At 40.8% G+C, this 26,016-nt stretch overlaps 1 protein-coding gene across 2 annotated transcripts; it reads left to right on the forward strand.

Moving 5' to 3' along the window:
- Positions 1-217: 217 nt before the first annotated feature.
- Positions 218-25,888, forward strand: KCTD3 (potassium channel tetramerization domain containing 3). 2 transcript variants are annotated; one of them, XM_066993661.1, is made up of 18 exons: positions 218-492; positions 3,867-3,920; positions 5,365-5,410; positions 6,878-6,951; positions 7,420-7,478; positions 7,667-7,747; positions 8,423-8,563; positions 9,573-9,663; positions 12,065-12,255; positions 16,189-16,304; positions 18,533-18,620; positions 18,757-18,873; positions 19,960-20,130; positions 21,298-21,453; positions 22,418-22,514; positions 23,957-24,141; positions 24,244-24,382; positions 24,734-25,888. In XM_066993661.1, exons 1-18 carry the CDS (start codon positions 431-433, stop codon positions 25,314-25,316), a joined length of 2,451 nt encoding a protein of 816 aa, XP_066849762.1. In that variant the 5' UTR covers positions 218-430; the 3' UTR covers positions 25,317-25,888. The 2 variants fall into 2 exon arrangements, with proteins under 2 accessions (XP_066849762.1, XP_066849763.1); XM_066993662.1 differs by having other exon boundaries at positions 8,423-8,548.
- Positions 25,889-26,016: the final 128 nt, after the last annotated feature.

Consider the following 26,016-nt stretch of genomic DNA (forward strand, 5'->3'; position numbering starts at 1 on the left):
TGCCCGTGCCGAGCACGACTTCCCCAACCGCAGCTCCCGCCTCCTTCAGCCCCCCACACCCGTGCACCCCCCCTGGCCGGCGCCCCCTCTCCTCGGGACGTGACGCCGGAGCGGGCGGGCTCGGGGAGGCGTCGCCCCCTCGGCGGCCAGCCCCCGGCCGGGCGGCGCTCCCGCCTCTCCCTCGCGGAGCTCCCGGCCCTCTCCGAGGCGCCCGGGCCCTGCCGGGCGCCGCCGCGTTGCCATGGCGCGTCCCGCTCGGCCTGGCCGGGCCTGAGCGGCGGGGCCGCAGCCGAGCCGGACGCCGAGCCTCGCCCCGGCTGCCGCGGGCTGCTGGGGCTCGCTGGCCGCCGCCCCGCTGGCCGCCGCCGCGCCCCGCCGCCGTTCCCCTCCGGCCCGTGGCGGCGGCGGGCGGCGGGCGGAGCAGGGAAAGATGGCGGGGAACGGCGGCGGCGGCTTCGGGGAGATCGTCCAGCTCAACGTGGGCGGCACCAGGTGAGGCGGGCAGAAGGGAGCGGCGCTGCTGGCGGCCCCCGCCGCGGGGTGGTGTGAGCACCCCCGGAGCACGGCTTCCTGGGGCTTCGGGTGGTCTGCCTGGGCGCCGAGGTGTTAAAAAAGGTATTAAAAAAAAAAAAATCTCCTGCGGCTCGCAGCCGGAATAAAGATCTGCGTCGTAAAACGCTGGGGCCGCCGAGGGTGGCGTGTAGGTGGTGCGGTGTGTGGAGGGGTGGGATTGCCGGGCAGGAGCAGCGTGACGAAAAGTGCGGGTATTCCCCTCAAAATGCTCCGGCGTGACATCGTGTGCGTTACAGCGTGGTGGAAACCAAGCGTTCTGAATCTGCATGGCATGTAAAACCAGCCATGGGGAGCAGGAATTACTACCATTTTAAGAATGTCCTTGCAGAAGACAGAGTCGGTGTTATCACTCAATGGCCTTCCTTAAAGGAGGGTGCTGCCAAAGCTGACGCAGAGTACCTTTGCTGTAATAAGGCATTGGGAACAGCCCCAAGAAGCTGTTTGTAACTTAGGCATCGCTGTGGGTGAGTTTTGCCCTCGGGATAACTTTGATGTTGGCTCAGACCAGATTTCATGTTACACTGAGTAAGGCACTTCACTGAGCTCTGGCCCTGAAATGACAGGCCAGTTCGGCCTTTAGATTTCTATTAGGAGTAGAATCACAAAGATGCTTCAATCTGGTGTTCTTAAATTGTTCTTACTTATTAAATGCCTCTGCAGAGAATAGACGGTTACAGGCCGTGAATCAGAATACGTGAATACACATATTCAGAGGGCTTGCCTACATAAATACAAAAATATGGCAAACTAACAAATGTGTATATATTTCATTTCTGTTTGAAGGGTTCTGGGTTCTAGTCACCAGGTGCCATTTGGATTTAAGGAGTAGAAATGCATGTGCAGTCATTTACCTTTTGATAGGCAGACAGTAGGGCATCATCAGTCGGTGTAAGAGGGCTTGGTCTTCTGCAAGCTCAACTTCCCTCGTAGTGCCCATCTTGTTGGAAGGATGTATCTGGGCCAGGCTTTTCAGCTTCTGAAGGCAGGTGACTCAAAGCTAACAGCAGAGTTGATCTGGACAGCACATGGGAGAGCATGGAATAGAGCACACATTTTCTCCTATTCACTAGCTTCTGTAGCCTGTATTAGAAACCTGAAACTCTTAGGTCTGTTTGGAGAGCTGTCTGATAGCAGTAATTCTGTGGATCTGGTACAGAGACCCAGCTGACCACGTTTCCTCTGTTTGACACGAGGCTCCCCCTGCTTCCAGGGACAGCCAGAGCCTCTCTGCCACATGCTGTTGCTCCAGCAGTTGCTGGTTTTAGGTTTTGTGGGTTGCTTAGCCAAGAGCACAAGTCTCTTGCAAGTTAACAGTCACAGAAATTACTGTAACAAATTCTATTGATCCTTTACCTCCTCAGCGTATAGATAATTCTACAAGTGTAGCAGACTATGAAAGCGGTTGTTTTATATCTGACACTTGAGTGAGTCTGTTTCCAGTTGTCTATATTGTTCTTTGAGATAACAGTAGGTTGCCATGTGCTTTAGATTATTTGAGGATATTCTACTCGTTTTGCCTGATTCCCCTTCATATGGCGTCTGCCCACTGTGTATTAGGTACGTGGAGCTGCAGATGTAGTTGCGCGTGTCAGTGTTGCTCACTGTGCTTATTCCTGTGCCCTGGAGAGGAGTACTCCAGCTTGTTGTTTACGTAGATTAATGTGTAAATGTTAAAAGTTCTAAAGTATACGTTAGTATGAGGTATTGCCTGGTACCTTTTTTATTTATATTACTGGTACCACAGTTTATATATTTTATTATATATTATATATATTTATATATTTTATATATATATTATAATATATATTTTATTATATATTATATATTTATTATATACAATATATATTTTATTGTATATTATATATTTTATTTATATTACTGGTACTACAGAGCTAGGGCATGGACAGAAAAATCCTTGAGCTGTCTAAAAACCGTGATTGTGCAAAGCAATGAAGTTGCAAGGAAATGAGCAAGGAGTCAGTCGGTGGCTCTCTTTTTCCCCCATCCTCCTCCCCTTTACTCTTGAAGTAAAGAAGGGTAGTGGTCTGTATTACTGATGGAAAAAGCTGTGTCCAGCAAATCCACAACTGAGAAATCACACTTAAAGGCCACTTTCCATTTAAATAGCAAACTGTTCTCTTTTTTTTCCTTTGTAGAAAAGACTGCACGTTTATGCTCGGAATGCTGATGCTGTGGATTTTCTGTTAAGAACAGATTTGTCATTGTTGTGCTTGCAGGGAGCAGCTACACAATCCACATTTTATGCAGAACGGGTGGTAGTTTTATGCGGCTTTTATGCTTCTGACTCCCTTTAAGAGTACAAAGTAATGCTTTTTGTTCACTCTTTCCTCTCCACAGCTGGAAAATACAGGCAGCAAAAACTGTATAAACTATGATTAAGTATTTGTATTCTAAAAATAGTTGTAAAAATACTTGTAATACTTGCAAAATTCCTGTACTGTACGGAAAGTTGACATGGAACTTTACCTTTGCATTTCCTTTTTTAATTCCTGTTAATTAAGTGGTCACCAAAGGTTTCTTAGTCATGACTAAGAGCTTATTTTGAACTCATTTTCTAAGCTGCCAGTCCAGTTGTCTTCCTTCATGTTAAAAATGGGATTAGTATAAAGGAGTTCTTAGTTATTTATTATGGAAAATACTGTCTGGCATTATAAATGATAATTTGTGCTATTGCATAATATTATGATTCAGAGTAAATATTTTTCTCACTTTTAACTATTAATGTGGTATTGTGGGACCCTAGAAAGGGCCCAAAGAGCAAAACTGCAGGCAATTAAAATTACTGTAAAATATTAACTTGATTGAAGTTACTATAAAATATTAACTCGAAGCAAGTTGTATTCTTTTGCAATGTACGGTCTAGCACTCTTTGAATCCTACGTAAGGGTAGCACAGTGTTAATGACAAATGTAGTAGACTGTAGGTAAACTTATGTTTTAATGGCTGTGTTTGTGTGTGTAGGTATGTGCATTTGTGGTTTTATTTATTTATTTTTAAAGCATTGATTTTGACAAAATGTGAGAAACAGAGAAAGGATGTTTGGGGCAGCGTGTTACAAACACACAGAAATGATACTCTGGATACTCCTCATCACACTTAAAGGTGATCTGTGCAAAGAAGCTGCAACCTCTTTGACTTTGTGAAGATGTAGCAATCTCAAACTTCTCTGACCTGTTTGATACCAGCTTTGCAGGACATGTCACAGAATTTGACAAAGGAGACTGCCTTCCTGCTTTCTGGCAGATTCGTAACTTGTAATTTTGCTCTCCTAGGTTCAGCACTTCAAGACAAACACTGATGTGGATTCCAGACTCCTTTTTTTCCAGGTATTTATGGTATTTATTTTGTTTCATCTCATAAAACAAAGAAAAGTTGATAAGTATTTTCAAAAATAATACCTATTCTCCATTCTAATTTATGCCAGGAATATGCTGTTATTTCTTACTGCTTTTTCTCCATCTTAAGCAATGGGATGGTTTCATCTGAAATAAGGTGGTTTTCAATCGTCTTCTACTGTCTTGAATTGTGCTCTGGTTGCTTATGTGTGCTGAAAAGTTGTCACTTTTTAGATGGAATATCCTGGAAATAAGGCAGCAAATCTGCAGGAAAGGGAGATGCCACTGATTGTTGCTATTTTGCAACTTGTGATCTTATTACCCGTATACAGTGGCACTATATTTAATGTTTTATGAATTATCCCTGTACCTGGAGTTCACTAAAAGTTTTGAGGTTTTTAACCCATGTTACAGGATCTATGGGGTCACTGGGTATCTTTCTGCTTTTATCTCACTACTGTTACTACTTCTGTTGGCTGTGCTGTTAGTACTGTAGTAATTTTGTGCTGTTGTTGCCGTATCTCTACCATCACAGTTAATCCCAAACTCATAAAAGAAAAGCCGAAGTCTGGCTATTTTGCTTCCTGGCACTTGATTTTTGTACGCTAGACTTCTCTCCCAATGAAAACCTGGCAACTGGCACGGACAGGCAGCATTATCTGCTTCTGTTGTACTGAAATATTCAGATAAATGGATAGCCAGGGAGTTATCGCCTTCTCTGAGGTGTGGAAGGAAAAGCACAATAAAGAAGTCCTCAGAAGTTTCTTGGTTTCTCAAAACTAAGTGTACTGTCTAAGGAGGTTGCCCTGAAAGTCAACCAGTACTGAAAAATATCTATGAGGTCATTGTCATCCACAGTCAGATGGGATTTGGAAATAAAACTGTTGTTAGTGAGTTTGCTTCACATCTGTAAAATGAGGCTCCGGTGGTGTTTTCTGCTGATCTGGAGCAAGAGGACTTTGATCTGATGGGAGAGAAGCTTTGAAATAAAATAGTGTTAAAAACTCAACTCTCCCATTCCTGCCCACTAAGTCCCTGCAGAATGGATTGTTTATTTATTTTTTTTCTTTTTTCCAGCAGCTTTTACTGATTTACTGGGTTGTAACAAACTATGCAGCCCTCTGGGTGCCTCAGAAGAATTTTCCATCCTTTCAGGCTAGGTTCTTCTCTTTGGGAATCTGAAAGGTCCGTATGCAGGTTTCAGCCTTTCCTTAGGTGTGCGTGCACAGCTCCTTTGCACGGGGGAAATGATCTGGTGTGTTCTCCCCTGCCTCCCGTCCAGCTTTCCTGCTTAACCTAGGCAGTTTTCTTTGCTCAGCTACACTGTTATAACAAAATGCAACTTACAGCACACAAATAGAGCAGAGTAGTGTCATGGTGTATTCATGGCAGTACATTCCTAGGGGACATCTAACAAAGATTTCCTTTGTTCTAGTTTGCTGAGTGGAAGAATTTCAACACTGAAGGATGAAACTGGTGCTGTGAGTAATAAGCCTGATAAATCATTAAATTAATGTTAAGCTTTTAGTTAGGTTTTCTCCTAAAACGCTCTGGGTGCTAATGGGAGTTACGCTGCCCAAGTCAGTTGCGTTAAAAGCACGGAAAGCGAATGGTCAAATGAGAAAAACATTCACATTCCTTATAGGCTTATAAAACCTTGCTTTGTCTTTTCACACTATTTTCCTCTGTCATTTTTGTATTACATAACCCCTAATAGTAGTGTTGCAGAAACCTACATTTAAAGTGCTGACAGCACGATCTCTGCTTCAGAGTCTGTGAGGAGTACTGTTCAATTGGACTTTTGTTTGTATTTGGCACTTATCATTTCAATAGGAGGAAAATAGAGGACTTTGAAATCATTTGAAAATGCCATTGTGTTTTCCTTGCCTTTTGTTGCAAAGAGTGGAGATTCAGTACAAAGTCTGTCATCTCCTTTTTCTTTACTTTTTTTTTTTTCTTAATAATTTCAAAACCTATTTACCATACTGTTTGTGCTATTGTATGGGAGAATGACTGTTCAGGAGTCATTCTAAGTCATAATCTGGTTTTATCTAGTGAAGATTTAAAATATAAAAAAATACTGTTTTTTTGTTTTGTTTTCTTGCTGAAGAAGTGTATGTTTCTGGCTAGGACAGAATAAAGGTCTTGTAGATATAGCTACTTGTATATCATGCTGCCAAAGTGGGTTTGCTAAACTTTCATGAGAATTGGTGACATCTCTGAATTTCTTGGTTCTTATCTTCGTTCCAAGATAAAAGAAACTGGAACAATGTGCATGTTTTTGTGCGTGTTCTGCATTGTACAGACAATGCAGAGACAACAATAGTGTTTTTTTTTTTTTTTAACTGAAAAACTGCGAATTGCTGTATTGGAGAGGGATGGGTGACTTCCATTAGATAGGTATTGCATGTGTAGTTGAGCAATCTTGACATGGAAAAGTAGTTTTGTTTGGCAAATATATACAGCAAAATGGCCATTTAAGTCTGCGTATGTGATACTCTTAAATGCGGAACTATAATTACAGCGATGTTGTTGAGTGATAAGGCACACAAGTACTTTGCTAAGAGCATAGAGGTAGCTGTAGTGATAATAGACTTAAGTTTAGGGTGATTTTTAAAAAATTATCTTGATTTTATTACGTTTACTAAATTTTGAACACATGATAGAAAGTCTGAGTACCCATTGACCTTTGTGGAGTCTCTAGAGCTTAAGTGTGTTGTTTTTATTTTTATTTTTTGAAGTGCAGCAGTGTTTGTGTATGTGTCTTTAAGAATGCTGAACTACTGCATGGTAGAAAAATGAGAACAAAGGTGCCTGAAAACTGGGGTTGTGTTTGTCTGCTGACTGCATCATCTTCAACTCCTCTTTCCCATGCTTAGCACAAGTAAGCACGTTAGTTGATGGTTGCTCCAAAATAATGCTAAAAGTATGGCAATTTTTCCTTGCAGATATTTATTGATAGAGATCCAACAGCGTTTGCACCCATTTTAAATTTTCTTCGCACAAAGGAGTTAGACTTAAGGTAAGAAGTTCTAATTATCCTAAGCAAAAATTAGTTGGATCAGTTGCATTAGAAATTGCTTTTCAAATGGGAATTGCTCAGTTTTACTCAGTTGGGTGTCTAACATGATTCAGCTGCCTTGTAACTCTGGGCCCATATCTAGAGTGTGCATGTGTGTGGGTACATATATATGTGTGTGTATATATATATATGACTTGTTGGAGGCAGAAACAGTAGCATAACATTTTGATAGTAAATTCTTGTAGCTTAAGCCACTTCTGGCAATACGTTTCTCTATTACCTCAGTATCTTTGCTTTAATTAAAAAATATTAATGTTAAGGTAATTTTGACATCTCAAAAGCATTAACACGTTAAATGTGTTTGGCAGTGATTCTATAAACTGTCAGGTAGCTTTATATTTACATTGTCTAATACCTGGTTGTATGCAAATATTCAAGTCTTATTATGTCTTTTTTTTCTTTCTTTAGGGGCGTGAGTATTAATGTTCTCAGGCATGAAGCTGAATTCTATGGAATCACTCCTTTAGGTATTTTTGTTTGTTTTGTTTTGATATGAGGTCATCTCATATTTGTTAGTAATGTAATGACCTAATTACAAATTCTGGGCACTTATGACCCTGTAGATTTTCAGATTTCCTGATACAGAAGGTTATTTGAAATAACGTCTTGTTTTCTGGGAAGTGAAAGCTATGGTCATAGTGTTTTTTCCCCTCAGTGAGAAGACTGCTTCTATGTGAGGAATTGGAACGCTCATCTTGTGGCAGTGTCCTGTTCCATGGCTACCTGCCTCCTCCAGGTATTTTTGTGTTCATGGTCTGATGTTGCTTGCAGCCGCTTACTGCTTCCGTTTGTGGGAGCAATTGGCTGTCAAACAGTCCGGAGAAGGCTTTCATATGGAAAGCTTGAGACGAATGGTTGAATTAGACATAGTTCAAAAACAAGACATATCTGTGTGCTATATAAAACAGTGTATTTAGAGTACTGGAGTGAGGGTGGCATGTTAATGCTAAACAAACTGTGTGGGCCAATGTAGAGATTATCTAAGTATATTTTAGATATTATCAACATGTAGTACTCTTTTCTTTCTGAAGAAACAGTTACTTGACATACCCTCTGTCAGTAGATGACAAATCATCACAAATAAGCTTCTCTTAACAATATGAGTACGTTACATTTTTACTTCTCAGTAGAGATGAATGCTGTTCATGTGTTAACCTGAAGACTGTGGGTTATTTAGCCGATTATTGACAAGTTTTCTGAAGATAGTTCATTAAACTGGTTGTGAATGTCAAAGTAGAGAGCAGAAGCATTTTTTATTTCAATACTGGGATATCCTCTAATCCTTATAGCTGGTGAATTAGGTTTTGGATTAAAATGCACAAATACTACTTTTTTATTTTGAAAATGAGTGAATGTCTGTTATATTGCTGAAGTTTATGGAGTGGGACAAAACATCTCTTTTCTTTTATAGGCATTCCCAATCGTAAAATAAATAATAATGCTGGGCCACCAGCCGATGTTAGAACTGGTCAAAACTGCTCTGAGAGTGAGGTTCATGGAGGTGGTGTCCAACCTACGCTTGCTGGTACTGGAGAAGGTACAGTCAGGCTAGGTGAGGGATGTCAGTCTTAAAACCAAAACAAACTGCAAAAATCATTGTCATTGGGAAATAAAAATGGAGTGACTATTTTTGGTTTCAGTGTTGTTATATGTTTGCATGATCTTAAATTGCTGAATGTTTGCTTATATACTCCTCTTTAGGCAGTATTTAAGGCCCAGTGTTGCACAGTCAAGACACTAGGCTGAGAAGAAAGGCAAATTAAAGTTCTTCATGCAGTATTAGTCTGGCCACTTAGACAAATGCCTTACACTGTACTGGAAGCTGTGAGAAAATACTGACAGGCCAGTGTCTCTTTAGTCATTGTTTAGGAACATGAACCTCCTTCCTTCTCTTGCACTTCTTTCTTGCTCCTGGTGCCTCGTTGGCCCTGCAGGAGTCAAGAGTCTTTAGCACAAAGGTAGTCTTCAGTTGTTCGGCTATATAGAGTACTTTCTGTATAAAATATTTAAAAACTGTAAACAAAGTAGTATTGGCTAGTGTCGTTTACCAGGTTTTGACTTTGTAAGCAAAACTGTGCTCTTAGAATTGCCATCTTTCTGCTAAAATTGTGTAAATTGCAGCAATATTAGGAAAATCCTGAGTATGCTAAAAGGTGAAAGTATATACAAGTAATATTAAAATAAGCCTTTTCCTGAGTTACCGCAGGTTTGGAAGGGGGCAGTAGAGTTTCTTATTTGGTAACGATCCTCAATTTTATTTTTAACATTTTTTCAGGGAAAAAAAAAACTTTTCAGAAATACAAGCATGTACTTGCCTCTTTCTACTTACAAACACTTTCCATTGTAGTGACTGAGATGAAATGTTTTTCTTGGTAGAAAGAAAAGCATTTTGGGGGGTATTGCTAACTAGAATATGACTGAAATATTTCTTTGAAAACTTTATTATCAAAGTTTCTGTTAAATATCCGAGCAGGAGAGTCCTGCCCTTTTCTGGATGTCTATGCTCATCTTTTCTCCAATACCCATTGTTTGACTGACCTAAGTTTTATTGTTGGTTTTAGGATTTCCTGTGGACCCACGGAAAGTTTTAATAGTAGCTGGTCATCACAATTGGATAGTAGCTGCCTATGCTCATTTTGCTGTGTGCTACAGGTATGAATGAAGTTGCTTTGACAGAATACAGAAATCTAACAAACGCAATAAACTTTCTGCTTTGGTAAACCATAGCAAATTGGTTTACTCTGAAATGACAGTATCATGTGCGCCCAGTGTGTTTTTATAAATATGAGATACCATTCCTGATCATGTAAATAAACTGCTTGACAGGAACTCAGATTTTACTGCTTTGATGTCAGTTCGTGACCCCTTGCAGAATAAATTCATCAATGAATGGAATCCAGTTGTAACTGCCAAATGATACCTGTTTTAAAGCAAGGTTTTAAATGAAAGATTCATTTTAAAAGTTCTTCATACAGCTTGGGTTTGAAGACAGTCTGTGAAGTGTGGGAAGTTAGACCATCAAAGAGCTTGAAACAGTTCATAGATTTTCTTTGCTACGAGTGATGTGTTTTGTCATAAACTCCAGTCTTTTTGGCATAAGTAGAACTGTTACACACTTGCTACTTCACACGGATGGCTGCAAAGTGTTTTTAAATGTACTGTAAACCAACTGGCTAATTTTTAAGATCAGGTGAAGATAAGTAACATCTTCATATTACAGAAGCTGTTTATAGTTCGCATCTGGTAGTCTTAAAATGGTGGCCATCCTTCCAGTGGAAGATAGTATTTTAAAAAGAACTGTTCTCAAAAACAACCTAACACTGCTGTCATAGTGTGATTCAGAAAGGGGAATACAAAGTGTAATGTGAAAAGCTTCTTTCTGGGTACTACCAAGCTGAAACCATAGTTTGCTGCCTTTTTTGCTGTATAGGATAGTAATTTACTTGCTTAAACTCCATAGCTTAAATCACATATAACTTGTCTCTCGTATTCACCACTGCAATTCATTTCGGTTTAATTTGTGTTTAAGTAGTGTAAGAGAAACCATGTTTAAGTTCTAGTTTTCAATTATTCTTAATATGGTCTGATTAGAGAAGGAGGCAGTGATTTGCAATTGTCTTTGTGCTAATTGTCCCCTCCTTAGGATTTTTTTCTCTGTTTTCCTTGGATGTTGGCTCACTTAAGTGAACAATTCTGCTTCTTTCCTGCTGGTAATCTACTTAATCAGGGTTATTACTGTTAAACTTTAGTCATTAGCAATGCTTTTGAGGAAGCATGTCAGACATAAACGGTTGCTGAAAGAGGGCACAGGTCAGTATGCCAGTTTAAAACACAGTTTTCTCCTTAGTGACTCAAGGTAGCAGTCTTGTCTTGATTGACTCGTTTCCTTTCTGGAACTTGAAGGAACTCTAGCAATACCATGGTGGGATTTTCCCGCCTCCTTTATGCTCCTGCACAGCTTTTTGGTAACAGTTTTTGCCCCTCTGCTGTATCTCAGTATCTGTCAGTTTCTTTTTGCTTATGGGTGAATTTGCCTAGGCTTTTTTAAGCATCTACTGTGTGAGCAGACAGCATACACTTTAAACTACTTACCTCTACCCTCAAATTTAAATTCAGCTTGCTTATACTACTATGCTGCAGTCAAATTACGTGACTTTCAGGATTATTTAGGATTATTGTTAGGGCAACATCTGAATTTTAGCCAGAGTTCCTTCTCAAAGTAGTAGTTTATAGTGGACAGTGAAATTCTTGCAGTAAGAAATATATTCTTATATTTAATTTTGTGACTTTCTTTTAGTCTCCTTGTTAACAAATACTATTTAAATGCTTAAGATAGTTATTTTATTGAAAGGCTACAGCAAAACACAGTGCCTCCTAAAAAAAAACAACAACCAATTTTTCCCTTTAAGTACTATAGAAGTCTTTACAATTTGGTAATAAGCTGGTGAGAATGTCTTGGTTGCATGCAAAGGCTTATGGATATTGCAGCCCTGCTCTTAAGTTGCTGTGTTACAATTCATTCTGCATGCTACATGGGTAGAATATAGCAATCTGTGGTACTTCAGCTCCAGGCAGGATGCAATGCTGAAGTGAAACAATGGCAAAAAGTATGAGAGATGTTTCTGCTTTCTGTGTTAACATTTATGTAATTTGAGTGCCGAGAGTGTGCGTTCTAGCTCAGTTGCAAAATATCTAGATAACTGCATAAAATTCAATCAGGTAAGCTATGCTTTCCTGGCATCATGTTAGTCTTTTTATACAGATTATACAGGAAAAGGATTTTCTAAAAGTAAAGTGTATAGCCTATTCGGTATAAACAGAAATTGTGTGACTGGGTAGTACAACTTCATGCCAGAACATGATTGAGTATCTTGCATAATAACCATTCATTTGCCTCTGGAAATTAAAAGATTTCTTCTAAGGTCTTATGCTCAACATCATCCTCTAGCATTTGGCTAGGCCATCCACACTGGGTCAGGTTTAGACCAAAGTGTCTAGTGTGTGTATCTGAGTCTTTAACCTCTGCTCACTGTTCCGTTCTTAACTCTTCCAGAATCAAAGAGTCGTCTGGGTGGCAGCAGGTGTTCACGAGTCCCTATCTGGACTGGACAATTGAGCGAGTGGCTCTCAATGCGAAGGTGGTTGGAGGACCTCATGGGGACAAGGATAAGATGGTTGCAGTTGCCTCAGAGAGTAGCATAATCTTGTGGAGCATTCAAGATGGCGGTAGTGGCAGTGAAATTGGTAATTGTAATTGTTTGCTTGATTTGTTTTTTGTGTTGTTCTTGTGCTTAACCAGAAAGGAGTTTGTGAACCTATTGTGAGGTATGTGTGATCAGTAGTGTTATGTCACTCTGTGAAAATGCTTACTCGATGCAATGCTTACAATGCTTACTGAAGAAGAAATTGTAATACAGCAACCTATTAGAGCATATTAACTTTCTTCTCTGTCATGCTAGGGGAATCCTTTCTAAAAATCGGAAAGATGAATAAAACTAGTCTGTTTGCTGAACAGATACTAATACTTCCGTTCAGTTTGAGTTTTCATGTGAAGACACAAATCAGAATTAAACTTTTCATAGGACTTGAGTTTAGATCTAGGCCATAGCACAAGGTTAATAAAACTATTGAGATGGGAAGCTAGATGCTGAGATGTTCTGCTTTTTCCTTGCCTTTGCCTTATCAAAGCCATATTTTTACATGGAGATGATGAAAAGATCTCAGTTTTCTGTCAAATGTAGTTTATAAATGGAATTTGGAAGAAGATGATTTGTTCTTTTTGTAGCTTTGGTGTCTAGGTAGGGAAAAAGCACACTGTGCTGACCTAAGCATATAGGAATTCCTGCTTGTACTTCTTGGCACTGAAGGACACACAGCTAGGGAAGGTTTAAAACAGCAAGAAGAGATTTTCAGAAGTAAATGTTCATCGGTACTGATCTGATGGCTTGTCTGACTCGTTTGTTTTTCAAATACAGGGCAAGTTGGAGAGGCATCGAAGGGAATGGTATTAGGAACTTCCTTTAGCCTAATCTCTGGTGTTTGAGTCGCCACTGTTTTACCAGTAATGTACGTCCCCTCTGGCAGTGGGTATTGCTAACCAAGTATCATGGCAATCTCTTTATATAAGCAGTTCTCTGAAACTGAATGCAGAATTAAATTGTGTTTAGATACATCTTCATAGTTGAAGTCATGAGAATTAATGTCATCGTTAAAGTGAAAATGACCAAATTTATGTTTTGATACATGTGCTTTTACTTTAAAGGAAGAGCTTAATTTAGAGATGCTCAGGCAATTTCTAGCTCTGTTAATGGCTGTTGCTGCTGCTTATATTTAAAAAATTTCAAGCACTAAGTCAGATTTGAAGACAGGGAAAGGCAAAGGTCTTGCATGAAATAAAAAAGCAGTAGGCAGCTGCATTACTCGTGACTCAGAGTTCTTGCCTGTGATCACAATCAGCAAAATAGAAAAGGAGGTTCCATTGTATTTAATAAATAAATAAATCTGAAAAGTGTGGCTACGTTGAATATGTAATCTCTCTGTTAAACAGAGTGGATATTATACTTGAAGCCTTTTCTTCTGTTATTCACCCCTTCACCAAATCTTGTACTAGTAGGCAGGGAAGAGTTAGCATGACATCTGTACCACTGTAATAGGTATTGCTTTAAGCACTATGCTATTACATTCTTTCTGCATTTTCTGGTGTGACTTAGGTGCTTGTGTTCCCTTAGGATTTGAAATAAGATACCTGAAGCAACATCTCAGATTTTTGGGTATCAAATTCAAAGGCAAAAAAAAAAAAGTTAAAATACGCCAGCATCATAAGGTTCTGATAACTCAAACTGCAACTGAAGGTGGCAAACAAATGAAGGAAGCACTTTGCTAAGCAGGCTGTGCTGCATTGAAGTGACTGCGAAACAAAGGAAATCCCACTTGGTCTCTCTTTGGCAGGGGGAAGGGGAAGAGAAAGTGCCTACAGGATTGAATCTTCTGACTAACATTGATCAGACTGTATTGTTTGTCTTCTGGCTAATACATCATGGTAGTTGGTCTAAAAGAACTAAAATATAGTTGCGTTTAATAGTAAGAATTTGAGTATAGCTGTCTTGTTTCCTTATAGTGGCAAGTGCTTGCAGTCCTGCTTTACGTTAGAGATACAATATGTTGCTATCATCTCGTGAAAGAAACTGCTCGTTCCAAACAGTCTTTGGAGCCCGGTGACACCGTCCGCAGAAAATTGCGCGGGCTGGCATCTTTGTGATGAAGCTCTCCCAGAGCGCACTCTTTCCTTTCAATATTACTTACATAAGACACAGCTGCTGGATTGCTGCTGTAAGCAGTATTTTGCTGAGAGGGACCCTTAAGACAAGAGCCTGTCATTACATATAGCATTGTCTCCCCTGTGGATGGGTCTCAAGATTGTTGAGCCTAAGCAGGACTGACACTTCAAATTCCTCCAGACCATTCAAGCTGTCTTCCTTGATTTCCTTGAATCTCATCCTTCTCTGGAGTAATCAATTCTAGTTGTTTCTGTGGATTTTTTATTATTGCCTTTTTCACATGCCTTGTACTGCTGAATCTTGTCTGTATCGAATGATTGTACTGTGCCCTGGAAAACAGTTTAGCATCCTAATTACAACGTAAGTATGTATTGAGCTTCTAGAGGGACGGCTGCTTCTTGGTTGGGAGTGGCACACTGTTCATTTGAGTTTGTCTGAAATAACGTTGGGAAGTTTTCCAGCTGCTGGGTACCCTTTTTTTAAAAGATATGTCTGCTGCTGCACCAGATAAAGTGCATTAGTGGACAGTAATACAAATATGTAGAGGGAACAGAATGGAATAGGAAAGTTTGTGAGTGTGCAAGTGTACACTTGGTAGTGTAATGTAACCTCAGTACGAATGACTTTGGTATGTAGCAGGCAATAAAGCTTAGTTTGGAATTACTTACAGAGTGGTTTTTGGGGCCAATTTGCCAGACTTTGTAGCTGGCAAACTTGGAAATTATGTCAGATGATTGTAGCTTTCTGTAACTTTTAAATACGTGGTACAATAAATCGTACAAAATATTGTACGCTATGTAAGTTTGCAGTTCAATTAAAAATATTGATACTGCATTTGTTAGGAGACTAAGAAACCTCTAAGGAGAGGACAGATTTGGGTGGTGGAAGTTATGTATGGACTTCAGTAAACAGACCCGTTCCAGTTGTAGTTTGTGCAGTGAGAACAGGGATCCCTGTTCTGGGGTTCCTCTTGCAAGTTGTGTCACTGGTAGGACCTTGCTGTTCTAGGTATCTAGATTCTCAGCAAGCTGCAATTACTTTTGCTTCATTTTTATGTTTGCCAGGGTCATAATATTTTAGAATCTGGTAAACATAATGACTTTGCTAAACTTCATGGTAAAATGGTTACACACATAAAGAGTTCTCTTGGGCAAGATTACAGTACAAGAGGTAAGCTGATGTTTGGTCTCTTCCCTCCCTGCACCTGCTTAAGTAAGTCTCAGCTTTACTTGCAGTTCTAGTCTTCAAACAGCGAAGACCTCTGGTGAAAGATAGACTGGAGTGATTGGTGTTGTTTTCGTGACATTTAGGAGCCTTTCTGAAACATAGAAAAGCTGAAATGTTAAGGTCTGCTCTAACCATAGTCATCAATGCCTGTCATAATTTGTAGTGCTTTGATTTTTATTAAGCGAAATGTGTTTGATGACACATTTTCTCTATTTGGAAGGACGGTGTTTTCTGGTAAGTTAGTCATATCTTCCAGATTTTGAAGTATATCATGATTGTGAAATCATATAGCTTATATAGCTTCAATTTTGAGTAGTCTGTACTCTCTACTCGTGAACTGTAACCAAACTTAAATATCTGGAGGTGACAAGAAACAGAAAGAAAGAAAGAAAGAAGCTTTTGCAGGTTGCTTATTTTTCCAGGTTCAAGTATTTCTGCTAAAAAAGAGGTATTAATATATTCAATTAGGGTTTTAGAAATACGGCTACAAGGCTATATACATAAATTAATTAATAATAAATAAATAATTAATAATTAATAAATATACATAAATATTGCCACTATAATAAGTGACATGGTAATATTGGAGAGATTCCATTGTTGCAGTTTTTTTCCTCTTTATTTTACATGCGCTTCATAGATTCTTCAGGTTTTTTTTCTTTTCTTTTTGTAGGAGTGTTCAGTCTTGGAGTCCCTGTAGATGCTCTCTTCTTCATCGGCAACCAGTTGGTGGCTACAAGTCATACAGGGAAAGTGGGAGTGTGGAATGCTGTGACTCAGCACTGGCAGGTGTGTTTAATTCAATTTTCTGTATCAGTTTTAATAATTTAGTATGTCTTACTAGAAATAAAATAAAGTAAGACTCTAAAAACAAGTGTGAAATACTTCGAACACAGTTTTGTTTGATGGTACTACCAAGCATGCTTCTTAGGCTTTCAAGTAAAAGGACCAGGTGTGTAAGTGTCATCTCTGTGTATATTTAAACTTCCTTTTGGAGGATTAACTTTGTAAAAATTCACTGGAATCATAATAGAAAATAGAAAACTTGTGGGGAATGTGTAGAGGTAATTCTGAAATAAAAAGGAAACATGTTATAAGGCCTCTGATATCTGGACATCTCAAGTTGTTTTACAATGGGAAACTCTTCTTGATGTCAGTTGTGCATGTGTATGTTTCTTGCAGCACCAACTCTATTCTTTTTGTCAGAATGCATGTCAAATAGAGAGATCATTGGAGTCTGTGTGAGTCTGAGAAAACAGTTGAGCATTCGTGTGATTAACAAAGCTTGTAAGGTAGCCAGATGTGCATCTTTGTGGTACAAAACTAGATGCAATAAAAATCCAAAAATTGCCTTCCAGTTGCCTCGAGATAGAACTGACCTGAGGCCGACTCCCATGTCTGCTGCAGCATTCGTGACTAAGTCCTTATTCAACCCTTAAGTGACTACTGCTAACTAATAACAAAGATAATAAGCATGGGATAGCATTGCTTCTGCAGCAGAGGCAGACAAACATGTTGGGTTGGTCTTAAATGCAACAAAACAATATTTAAAGTCCTATCGATGCATTGCAAAATCTTCTATTGAGACAATTTAATACTATTTGACAATATTTGCTAAAGGAGCAAGTCCTTTATAAGGAATAAAAACTGATGTCCAATATACCTTCCTTTTGTTTCCAGAGAGGGGCACGGAAAGCTTTCTGATCACAGTAATAGTTCTGCAGTTTGGCAGACTATTCCTTTGGTAGTGAAAGCTCTCTTATTGAAGAGTAGAAAATCTTTAGGAGGGGCTTATACCCCAAGATGTCACAAAATAAGCTTTTCTGTTCTCAAATTATTTTTCCTAGAGGATGAGAATAGTTCCCTGTAAATGAAAAAAATAATAATAAAAAAAAAATGTTTCAGGGTACTTTCCGTGCCTCAGGCTCTTTTGTTAGTGTTCGGGAGATGGCAGTTTTTCTCATCTCCCTGTAGAACACGTTGTTTTTGAAGAACCCCATAAAGACTTAAATGGCAGGGTTGTACCTCTGATCTTTAAATTCCTCATGAGAATACCTGGTATTTGCGTACCCATTTTCCATGACTTGCTCTGAACTTAGAACGTGATCATACTTGCTGTAGGAGAGATGTTTAGAACAACAGTGCACCAGTGCCCCATGCAGATCAAGACCTTTGTTTCCTTTCATACTTGTTTTCCTGGTGCCTTTCTACCTCCTTTCCAGAACTGTCCTTTCTAAGTTCTACTTTAAGGAAACTTTGTTTTTACCAAGCTATCCTCATGTTGTGATTTTTGTATTTGATGTAGTTTACCCTGAAGGTGCAAATCTGACCTCTGTCTGTAATTAGTTCTGACATCATCTTCCCAACTTGGCGATCTGAGCAGACTAGCTGAGGTGGTTTTCCTGGTACTTATTCCTCTGGCAATGTTTCAGTGGCATGTAACAAGGAGAGGAGGTTTTGGAGTGCCAGACAGCAGAATACTTAGTGTTACAGAATAGGAGGTAGCAGATAAAGCAATAGCACATGACAAAATAACTCTCCTTGTTTTGACTGATGACCCAGTTGATTTATGCTGTTGGCAGCATTGTGGTTCCTCTTGCTCGGACCTCTCCTTGCAGTTGTTAATGTGTTCTGCAAGGTGATGAGTAAAGTGGTGCATCTGTTGATGTGTTCCCTCCACCTTCATTAGTTTTGTAAACTTTTTGCAGCTGGGAGAGCTTCCTTTTAGACCTTTGATCCAGAGAACCAGGAAGCACATTGCACCTTGATCCATAGATTCTTAGATGTTTTTTTTTTTTTCCTTTCTGCTCTTGTACTGCTTCTTTAAATTAGCCTGGAAAAAATGAAATGTTACAGGGCAAGACTTTTTTTTTCTCCTCGTTATAGAGATCTCTGCCTGTAGTAGATATGCAGAGGAGCAAGAACTGGGGGTAGAAGAAACCTCTGAGGCCCAACAACCTCCAGAAAACTGAGGAAGCAGCAATTTGACTTACTATTTTTTCTTTTGTTTGTACTAGGTTCAGGATGTTGTTCCTATCACGAGCTATGATACTGCTGGGTCTTTTCTGCTGCTGGGCTGTAACAATGGCTCTATCTATTATATAGGTAAGAAAGGGGGCAGAGTGGAATAAAAAGGAAGTGATATTGAGCAGCTTTGTTCTTAAACTCTTTAGTCTGTCTGGTCTAAGTCACATCAGAACAGCTTTGTCTTTTCAGAGTAATAAATGTCTCTTCCCCACAGACATGCAGAAGTTCCCATTGAGGATGAAGGACAACGATCTTCTAGTGACAGAATTGTACCATGATCCCTCCAATGATGCTATAACAGCGCTCAGTGTCTACCTCACACCTAAAACAAGTTAGTATTGTATTGTGTTGATGTCCCTCAAGCATCCTCAGTACGCATAGCGGCTGTTTGGAAGGACAGGCATCTTCTTAACGAGAACCCTCCCTCTCTTTCCCCTTTCCCACCTTTTATTGCTGAGTGTGACACCACATGGTATGGAATATCCCTTTGGTTGGTTTAGGTCAGCTGCCCTGGTGGTGTTCCTACCTCAACTCTTGTCCCGCCCCCCAGCCTACTAACTCTGGAATGGGGTTCGGAGGCAGCCCTGATGCTGTGCCAGCACTGCTCAGCAGTAGACACAACACTGGTGTGATACCAATGGTGGTCTAGCCACAAGTGCAGAGCTCAGCACTGTATGGGCCGCTGCAGGGAAGGTTAACTTCATCCCAGCCAGACCCAGTACAATTATAAATTTGATTCACTGAAATACTTAATGATGAATTGCAGGGGGGGGCAGAAACACAACCTTACCATTACGTCTAACCTTCTCATAACCAATATACTGAAAATGGGCAGCTGAGTGATGTTCAGTTATTGTGTCTATGCATTCTTCTGTAATCACAGTGCAGCTATCTTTTAAATGAAGGGGAACAAGGTGGTGGGGGGAATAAAACGTCTTGAAGGAACTGTTTACTTGCATATCTGTATTGATACCATAGTGACCTTTTTAGCTATAGACCTCCCTGTTCTTGCCTTGCTTTCTTCCCATTTGCCTCCAACTAAGGCAGAAGTAAACAGTGTGTGGCACATATTGAACATGTCACTGTGAGAAGTGCCAAAATATCCTCTTGGAATGTAGAACGAGATCTTCAAATGACTTTATCCATCTTTTATTTCACCTCCAGGAGGGAGGAGAGAATGAGGGTGGGCCGTTGTTAAAATAGTATTGAAGAGTGTAGTATGGATTTGAATAAACTTTTTTAAAGTGAGAAAATCTCCTCTCTGATCATGAGAAAATCATGAGTTAAGAGTGTTAAAAATAAATATCTTTCTTATTGTGGAAGCTTGGAAATACTATTTTCTACCACCTTATTACATGACTCCAATAAGACAAGCTTTTATTCCTGAAGTGAACAACTGTGTTCATGCTTGCTGTAGGTGTAAGTGGCAACTGGATTGAGATTGCGTATGGCACCAGCTCTGGAGCAGTGCGGGTGATTGTACAGCACCCTGAAACAGTTGGGTCTGGGCCTCAGCTCTTCCAGACTTTCACAGTTCATCGAAGCCCTGTTACGAAGATCATGCTCTCGGAGAAACACCTTGTTTCAGGTAATTTTCCTCTGTGCATCAGTTTGCATTGGTGGCTCTCCCTGTTCCTGACCACTTCAGTGTTCACGTGCATAACTTTTTAATTTGCTTTGTTTCCACATCTGATAGAAGTGAACTGAACAGAGTTTTTACGGGCTAAATTTGCTTGATCCTCTTTCTTAGACATTCCTCTAAGCCCTTAGCTGTTAAAAGGCCTGGGCTCTATTTGACCAGATACTGGAACAACTAACTCTTTGCATCTTATTCCAAGGTTGCAATTTGTGGAAATAAAAGGATTTGTAAACAAATATATCCTTGTCAAGTCTTACTGTTGTGGAAAGGTCCTTTAGGATTTTTCTTGCTTTAATAGCATTTCAGGAGCTTTCTGGGTTGCAGCAAAATGTGCACCACCCCCTCTTGGGCCCTAGAGAAAACCTTCTCATGACTTCAAAGGGTTGTCTGTGTCTCCTCTTCTCTCAGCTGTCTCTCAGTCTTCGTTGTGCTGCCCTATGCTATGCTCAGGAAAGCATCTGTTGGTTCCAGAGAAGAGGTAGTCTCTCCTCCTTTGTGGAAGATTTTTTCACCCAGAGTCTAGCAACCAGGGCAGGGGACAGATTTACTTTCTGCTGCCCCTCATTTTATTTTTGAAGAAACAGAAAACACACTATGCAATTACATCGTAAACAAACAGCCCAGGAGCCATCTGTTCTGCTGCAACTTGGAACTGATTTCATGCTAAACCCTCAGTACCAGGAAAGGGCACGTCTATGTAGAAAACTGAGTAACTGATAAATGAGACAGAAGAGCATTTTTCTGTGTGGAGGGAGGGTTCTGCTGCCAGACTGCTTTCCTGACGTGTCTTGTAACTGGCACCTGCAGACACAGTTTTGAAGGGTGCTGCTGGTGCTGACTCAGTCAGGCCTTAATGTGTGTTGAACATGTGTTTCACCTGCCTCAGGTTTTTCTTTAATTTCTGAGGGAAGAGACAAAACTAACTAATAGAAAACAGGACATGTGCAACAATTTGTAGATTGTTAGATAATCGTCTGGTGTTGCTAGATAACGTGACGTGACTAAGCGGGATTTAGTCATTAATCTTGAAAAACTGTCATATAGAAAACTTTCAAGTTAAGCTCCTTCAATGTGTCATCCCTTGTAAATGTTATTGTACATCTTTTTCCTTTCTAGTTTGTGCGGATAACAACCATGTACGGACGTGGACTGTGACTCGGTTTCGAGGCATGATTTCAACTCAGCCAGGCTCAACGCCTCTTGCATCATTCAAAATCTTATCCCTAGAGGAAGCAGAGAGTCATGGCAGTTACTGTTCTGGAAACGACATTGGTAGGATGTCTCACCAGCTTGATGTGCTGAGGCTGTTCGTTAACGGGTCTCAGGAAGGTTTAACAGACCCTGTAGCATGCGAGTCAGCTCATGGGTGTAAGCTTTTATATACTGCTCCTCCCTTGAAAAGATGGCAGGAAATACTCACCATTTAGGCTGTGCAGAGTGAATACACTTACAGGGCTGACTTTGAAGGTGAGGAGAAAGGAAGAAAAACTTTTGATCACAAATGCTATACTTTTTCCTTGAACAAACTGTTGTAGCATTTCACTTTTGTTTTAACTAGAGAATGACAGAAAGCACAGAAGGCTGTATTTGAAACAGGTAACTGTAGCAACGTTTGGGTTAACTGCAAGTTCCAGTTCACTGCTCATTTGGTTTTAAATGATGTACATGTGGAAAAATTCCAAAATGAATTTGAAGTCGTGACAAAGTTTACTGAAGTCCTGAAACTGCAGAGGCAAATGGTGGAAGCACATTGCTATAGCAAGATACTCAAGGACTGCATTTCTGTGAATATGTGTAGATGGGTAGTCGAGATTCCTGTGTGGTCAGAGTCTTGTAAATGAAACTCTGATGAACAGGATGGCCTGTGGACACAGGGTGGGATCACAAGAAATCTGATTAGGCCTTTAGACATCTAGGAGCTGTAAAGTAAGGAAGTACGTACAGAGGTCTAATGTATGGTTTTGTAGTGACGTGATAATTCCTGCAGGAACATCTGGGAAACTCAGAACGGACGTCCTTTAAAGCAAACGAACAAAAAACACTCTGCAGATTTGTATCTGCAGAGTCTACTAGCCATTGGATGGCTTTTTCTAACTTTTAGTCACTTTTGGTTCCCTGGGCCTGATGCTTCAAAATGCCAGTAATCATACTAATACTAACTGGGTCTTCGGGACCGTGTGGGGAAGAGGATGAGGGAGGTGAAACGCTGAAAAAGTGATTTTCTTTTTTTCTCTAGGACCCTTTGGTGAACGTGATGACCAACAGGTGTTTATTCAAAAAGTTGTTCCCATCACCAATAAGCTCTTTGTAAGGCTGTCTTCGACTGGGAAAAGGTACCTCCAGGGTTTTAAGTGGGAAAGAAGCAGGGCTCCTCGAGTGGCTGGGTCTCCCATCCCATGGGGACAGTTGCATTCAGCAAGCTTCTAATATGCTTGACAGCTCTGGCTGAGCTCTGTTTCGTGTCTTAGTGACAGAACTGTAGTTAATGATCTGCTATAACCTAGAAGCCAAATGGCATTTTGAAAAATGTGTTTTCAGAGATGCACGTTGTGATGGCTTCCCTGCTGAGCTCACAAAGTAAACATTTGTGTGCCTATACAGAATCTGTACCTCACCCATGGTACCAAGCTAACATTAAATTTCAAAAGCTAATGCTGAAGTTGCAGGTGGTGGGGTTGCGACTCGCAAAGGTAGACAGGGAAGCAGTCTCTCTCTTCCTTTGTGCCTGTCTTTGAAGATACGAGAACCTTTAAAAATGAGAGGCAGTCTTTTAGGTCAGGTGTACAATTTACTTAGGCTTGATTCCATCATACTCTATTACATTGCTACAGAAGTAAAGTTGCCAAATACAGCTACTTTTCTTCCTGTTAGGCTAGAAAAATGGCAGGGGATCAGAAAAGATGATGCTTCTGAATTCAATGTTTCTTACATCTTTTGCTTAGTAATTTTGAATGTGAGAAAGCATTGATGTTTTAACGCTATTGGCAACTGAATTGAGAACAGGAGCCTTGTAGGTTGCTGGTGTGCTTTTTTACTTCTGCTGGTTTTGCATGTAGTGGAGAGTTTTATTAAATGACTGACTTTGGCATTTCTTCTGTAAAAAGCTTAATACAGGGGACCGTGAAAACAGATTACCCAGAATACATGAAGCTTTGGCGTGGAGTCTGGCTTAATAGCTTAGTTTTGGGAGTTGTTTTCCTGTCGCTCTCCACATGAGCTTCTAAAATAAGGGGAGAAAAAACAGTGGAGATCTGGTGTGTCAGGTCATATTGCAGTTGTCAGGAGACAAAAGTTATTTGTGTTGATAACCTTGGATTTATCATCCTTGGATTTTTTTTTCATGTTTTATGTGGTTAAATATGCGGTTTCTGCAGGTTAGCATCCTAGAGTGTCTCGCATAGGAAGGGGCTACTTGCCCTCATTCTTGAATGGGCTACTTGCCCACATTCTTGAATGCTCTCCCATTGTGAGAGCATTGGGTTTCTGATCACTGCGGACTGAAAAAGTACATTGAACATAGGGAGGTTCCTCTAATAAAAATAAATAAGCGGTAATGCTGCAGATGGGGAGTGGGAGGGACAGGGGGAGGGAGAAGGCATCATCTGCAGCTGAACAGCACGTCAGTCATGCAGGGGAAGAACTGTTGTCTGGAAGAAAGGTCTTTCTCTGATGGCATTTTTATTGCCTTCTCTGAAAATCAAAGTAGTGCTGCCTTTATTGGCCAAACTCTGCCAGGTGCAAGTGTTTTGAGAACTTGGGGTTTCTCTTCATGTAGAATCTGTGAGATCCAGGCAGTCGATTGCACTACCATCTCGTCATTTACTGTACGAGAATGCGAAGGATCCAGCAGAATGGGCTCTCGGCCACGCCGCTACCTCTTCACTGGGCATGCAAATGGCAGCATCCAGATGTGGGATCTGACCACAGCCATGGACATGGTTAATAAGAGCGAAGACAAAGGTAAGTTGTGTTACGCCAAGATTGTGGTATGGTTCTCTTGCTGTCTCCATTTGTGTGTGACTACTGTAAATGGATTCAGGCACTAAGAGCTCTCTCTTTCAGATGTTGGCGGCCCCACAGAGGAAGAGCTTCTGAAGTTGCTTGACCAGTGTGACTTGAGTACATCTCGCTGCGCCACTCCCAACATCAGTCCTGCCACATCAGTTGTTCAGCCAAACCGGCTGCGGGAATCTAATTCCAGGTAGGTCAGGGGGTAGCACCAGCTGCAGACACCAAAGGTTTTACCCTTCAGGTAGGTGGATACAGGTTTGGTGACCTGAGCGCTGTAGCTGATTCCCCTGAATCTATGCCATAAGTGTCCTAAATCGCACTCGTGCTTCTAGATATGTGCTGGTTTATGTGTGTGTAGATCGAAGTACTGTATGAGAATCTGAAGCAAGTGATCTGGAAGTTGTTGTGTGGGGGTTGAGATGAGTATATGGCTATTTTAGGAGTGGGAGCAGGGTATGCAGAAGAACTGGCTGTTATTCTCAAGCTAACATGAGCTCTTTTTGCCTTTGTCTCTTTTTTTTTTTTTTTTTTCCTTTGGAAGCCTCCAATTACAACACCATGAAACAATCCATGAAACAGCTACATATGGTTCTGTGCGGCCATACAGAGAAAGCCCCCTATTGGCAAGAGCAAGGCGGACGGAGAGCTTTCACAGTTACCGGGACTTTCAGGCTTTTAACTTATCCAGCAAAAGCCCAGTCGAAAAGGCAGCCCCTGCAAATGGGAATTCAAGCCAGACAGAGGCGAAGAAGGCAACAGCTGAGGGCAGCACAGCCGAAAGGAAGTCAGGCCTGGCAACAACACTTGAAGTGCGAGGCACTGGCCTGGCAGAGGCAGGTGGATGTTGCAGCACAGAGGTTAACAGGCTGCCAGAGAGTTCACTGGATGTCAAGAGAAGAGGACTGGAAGAGGAGAGTGAAGCCAAAGCAGAAAGCAAGAAGAAAACAGGATTTGAAGGAGCTGGTTTCCTGGGGAGGAAGAAAGTGCCTCTCCTGGCCTCTGCACCAGTCCTTGTTGAAGGTGGACCTGAATTACCTGGTGCAGCGTCTCCATCACCTACAAAGACAGCTGCTTCGCCACGTCACCGGAAGAATGATTCATCTTGCCAGGACTATGGCTTGTGAAAATGGGACTGGTGGCAAAGATGAGGTGCAGGTGCACTCTGCCTGGTAGCAGACATAACACTCACTGCATGTTGCGGGTTTCTTCTTGAAAGGGATTTCGTTTTGATATGCAGAATGAAAATTGTAAGGAAGCAGCTTGTGAGAAAGTACCTGGCTGCTGCCAAACATTTGAAGAGTCGACACATCAGTGTACGGCTTTATGTAATGCTCCAAAATGTAGTGCGGTACTTGGTCCAAAATATTGTTGTGCATTGCGTAAACATGGTCAGGCATGTGCTATGTTGTGATTATTTGGGGGGGTGGGAGAGGGCGGGGTACGAGGGTGCTGGGGAGTACTTGGTTGCTTGGTGGAAGATGCCTTTCAGACACAGTACGCATTGCTCTGTGGAGCTGCTGCTGTCTTGGCTGGATTCTGCCTGATTCACAGGGCTGCCTCTGTGGTCTTGTTTTATGAATGGGATTCTTGCTCTGTATGCTGCTGTCTGAAATGTTTTGTCCAGGTAAAGGAGGAAGCTATTTAAAATAGCATATTATATTGCCTCTTAGTCCTAATAAATTGCCAGAAAAATGTTGCTTGTGCTTTCTGAAAATTTATGGTGTCAGATGATGGGTTTTTCTGATTGTGACTGAGAGCATGCAGAAAAATATGCTTGGCAAAATGCACAGAACTGCCAGTCTCTTGAGGGCTTCCTTGCCTCTT

The sequence above is a fragment of the Anser cygnoides genome, chromosome 3 (genome assembly GCF_040182565.1).
Source record: "Anser cygnoides isolate HZ-2024a breed goose chromosome 3, Taihu_goose_T2T_genome, whole genome shotgun sequence".
In the NCBI taxonomy this organism is placed as follows: Eukaryota; Metazoa; Chordata; class Aves; order Anseriformes; family Anatidae; genus Anser; species Anser cygnoides.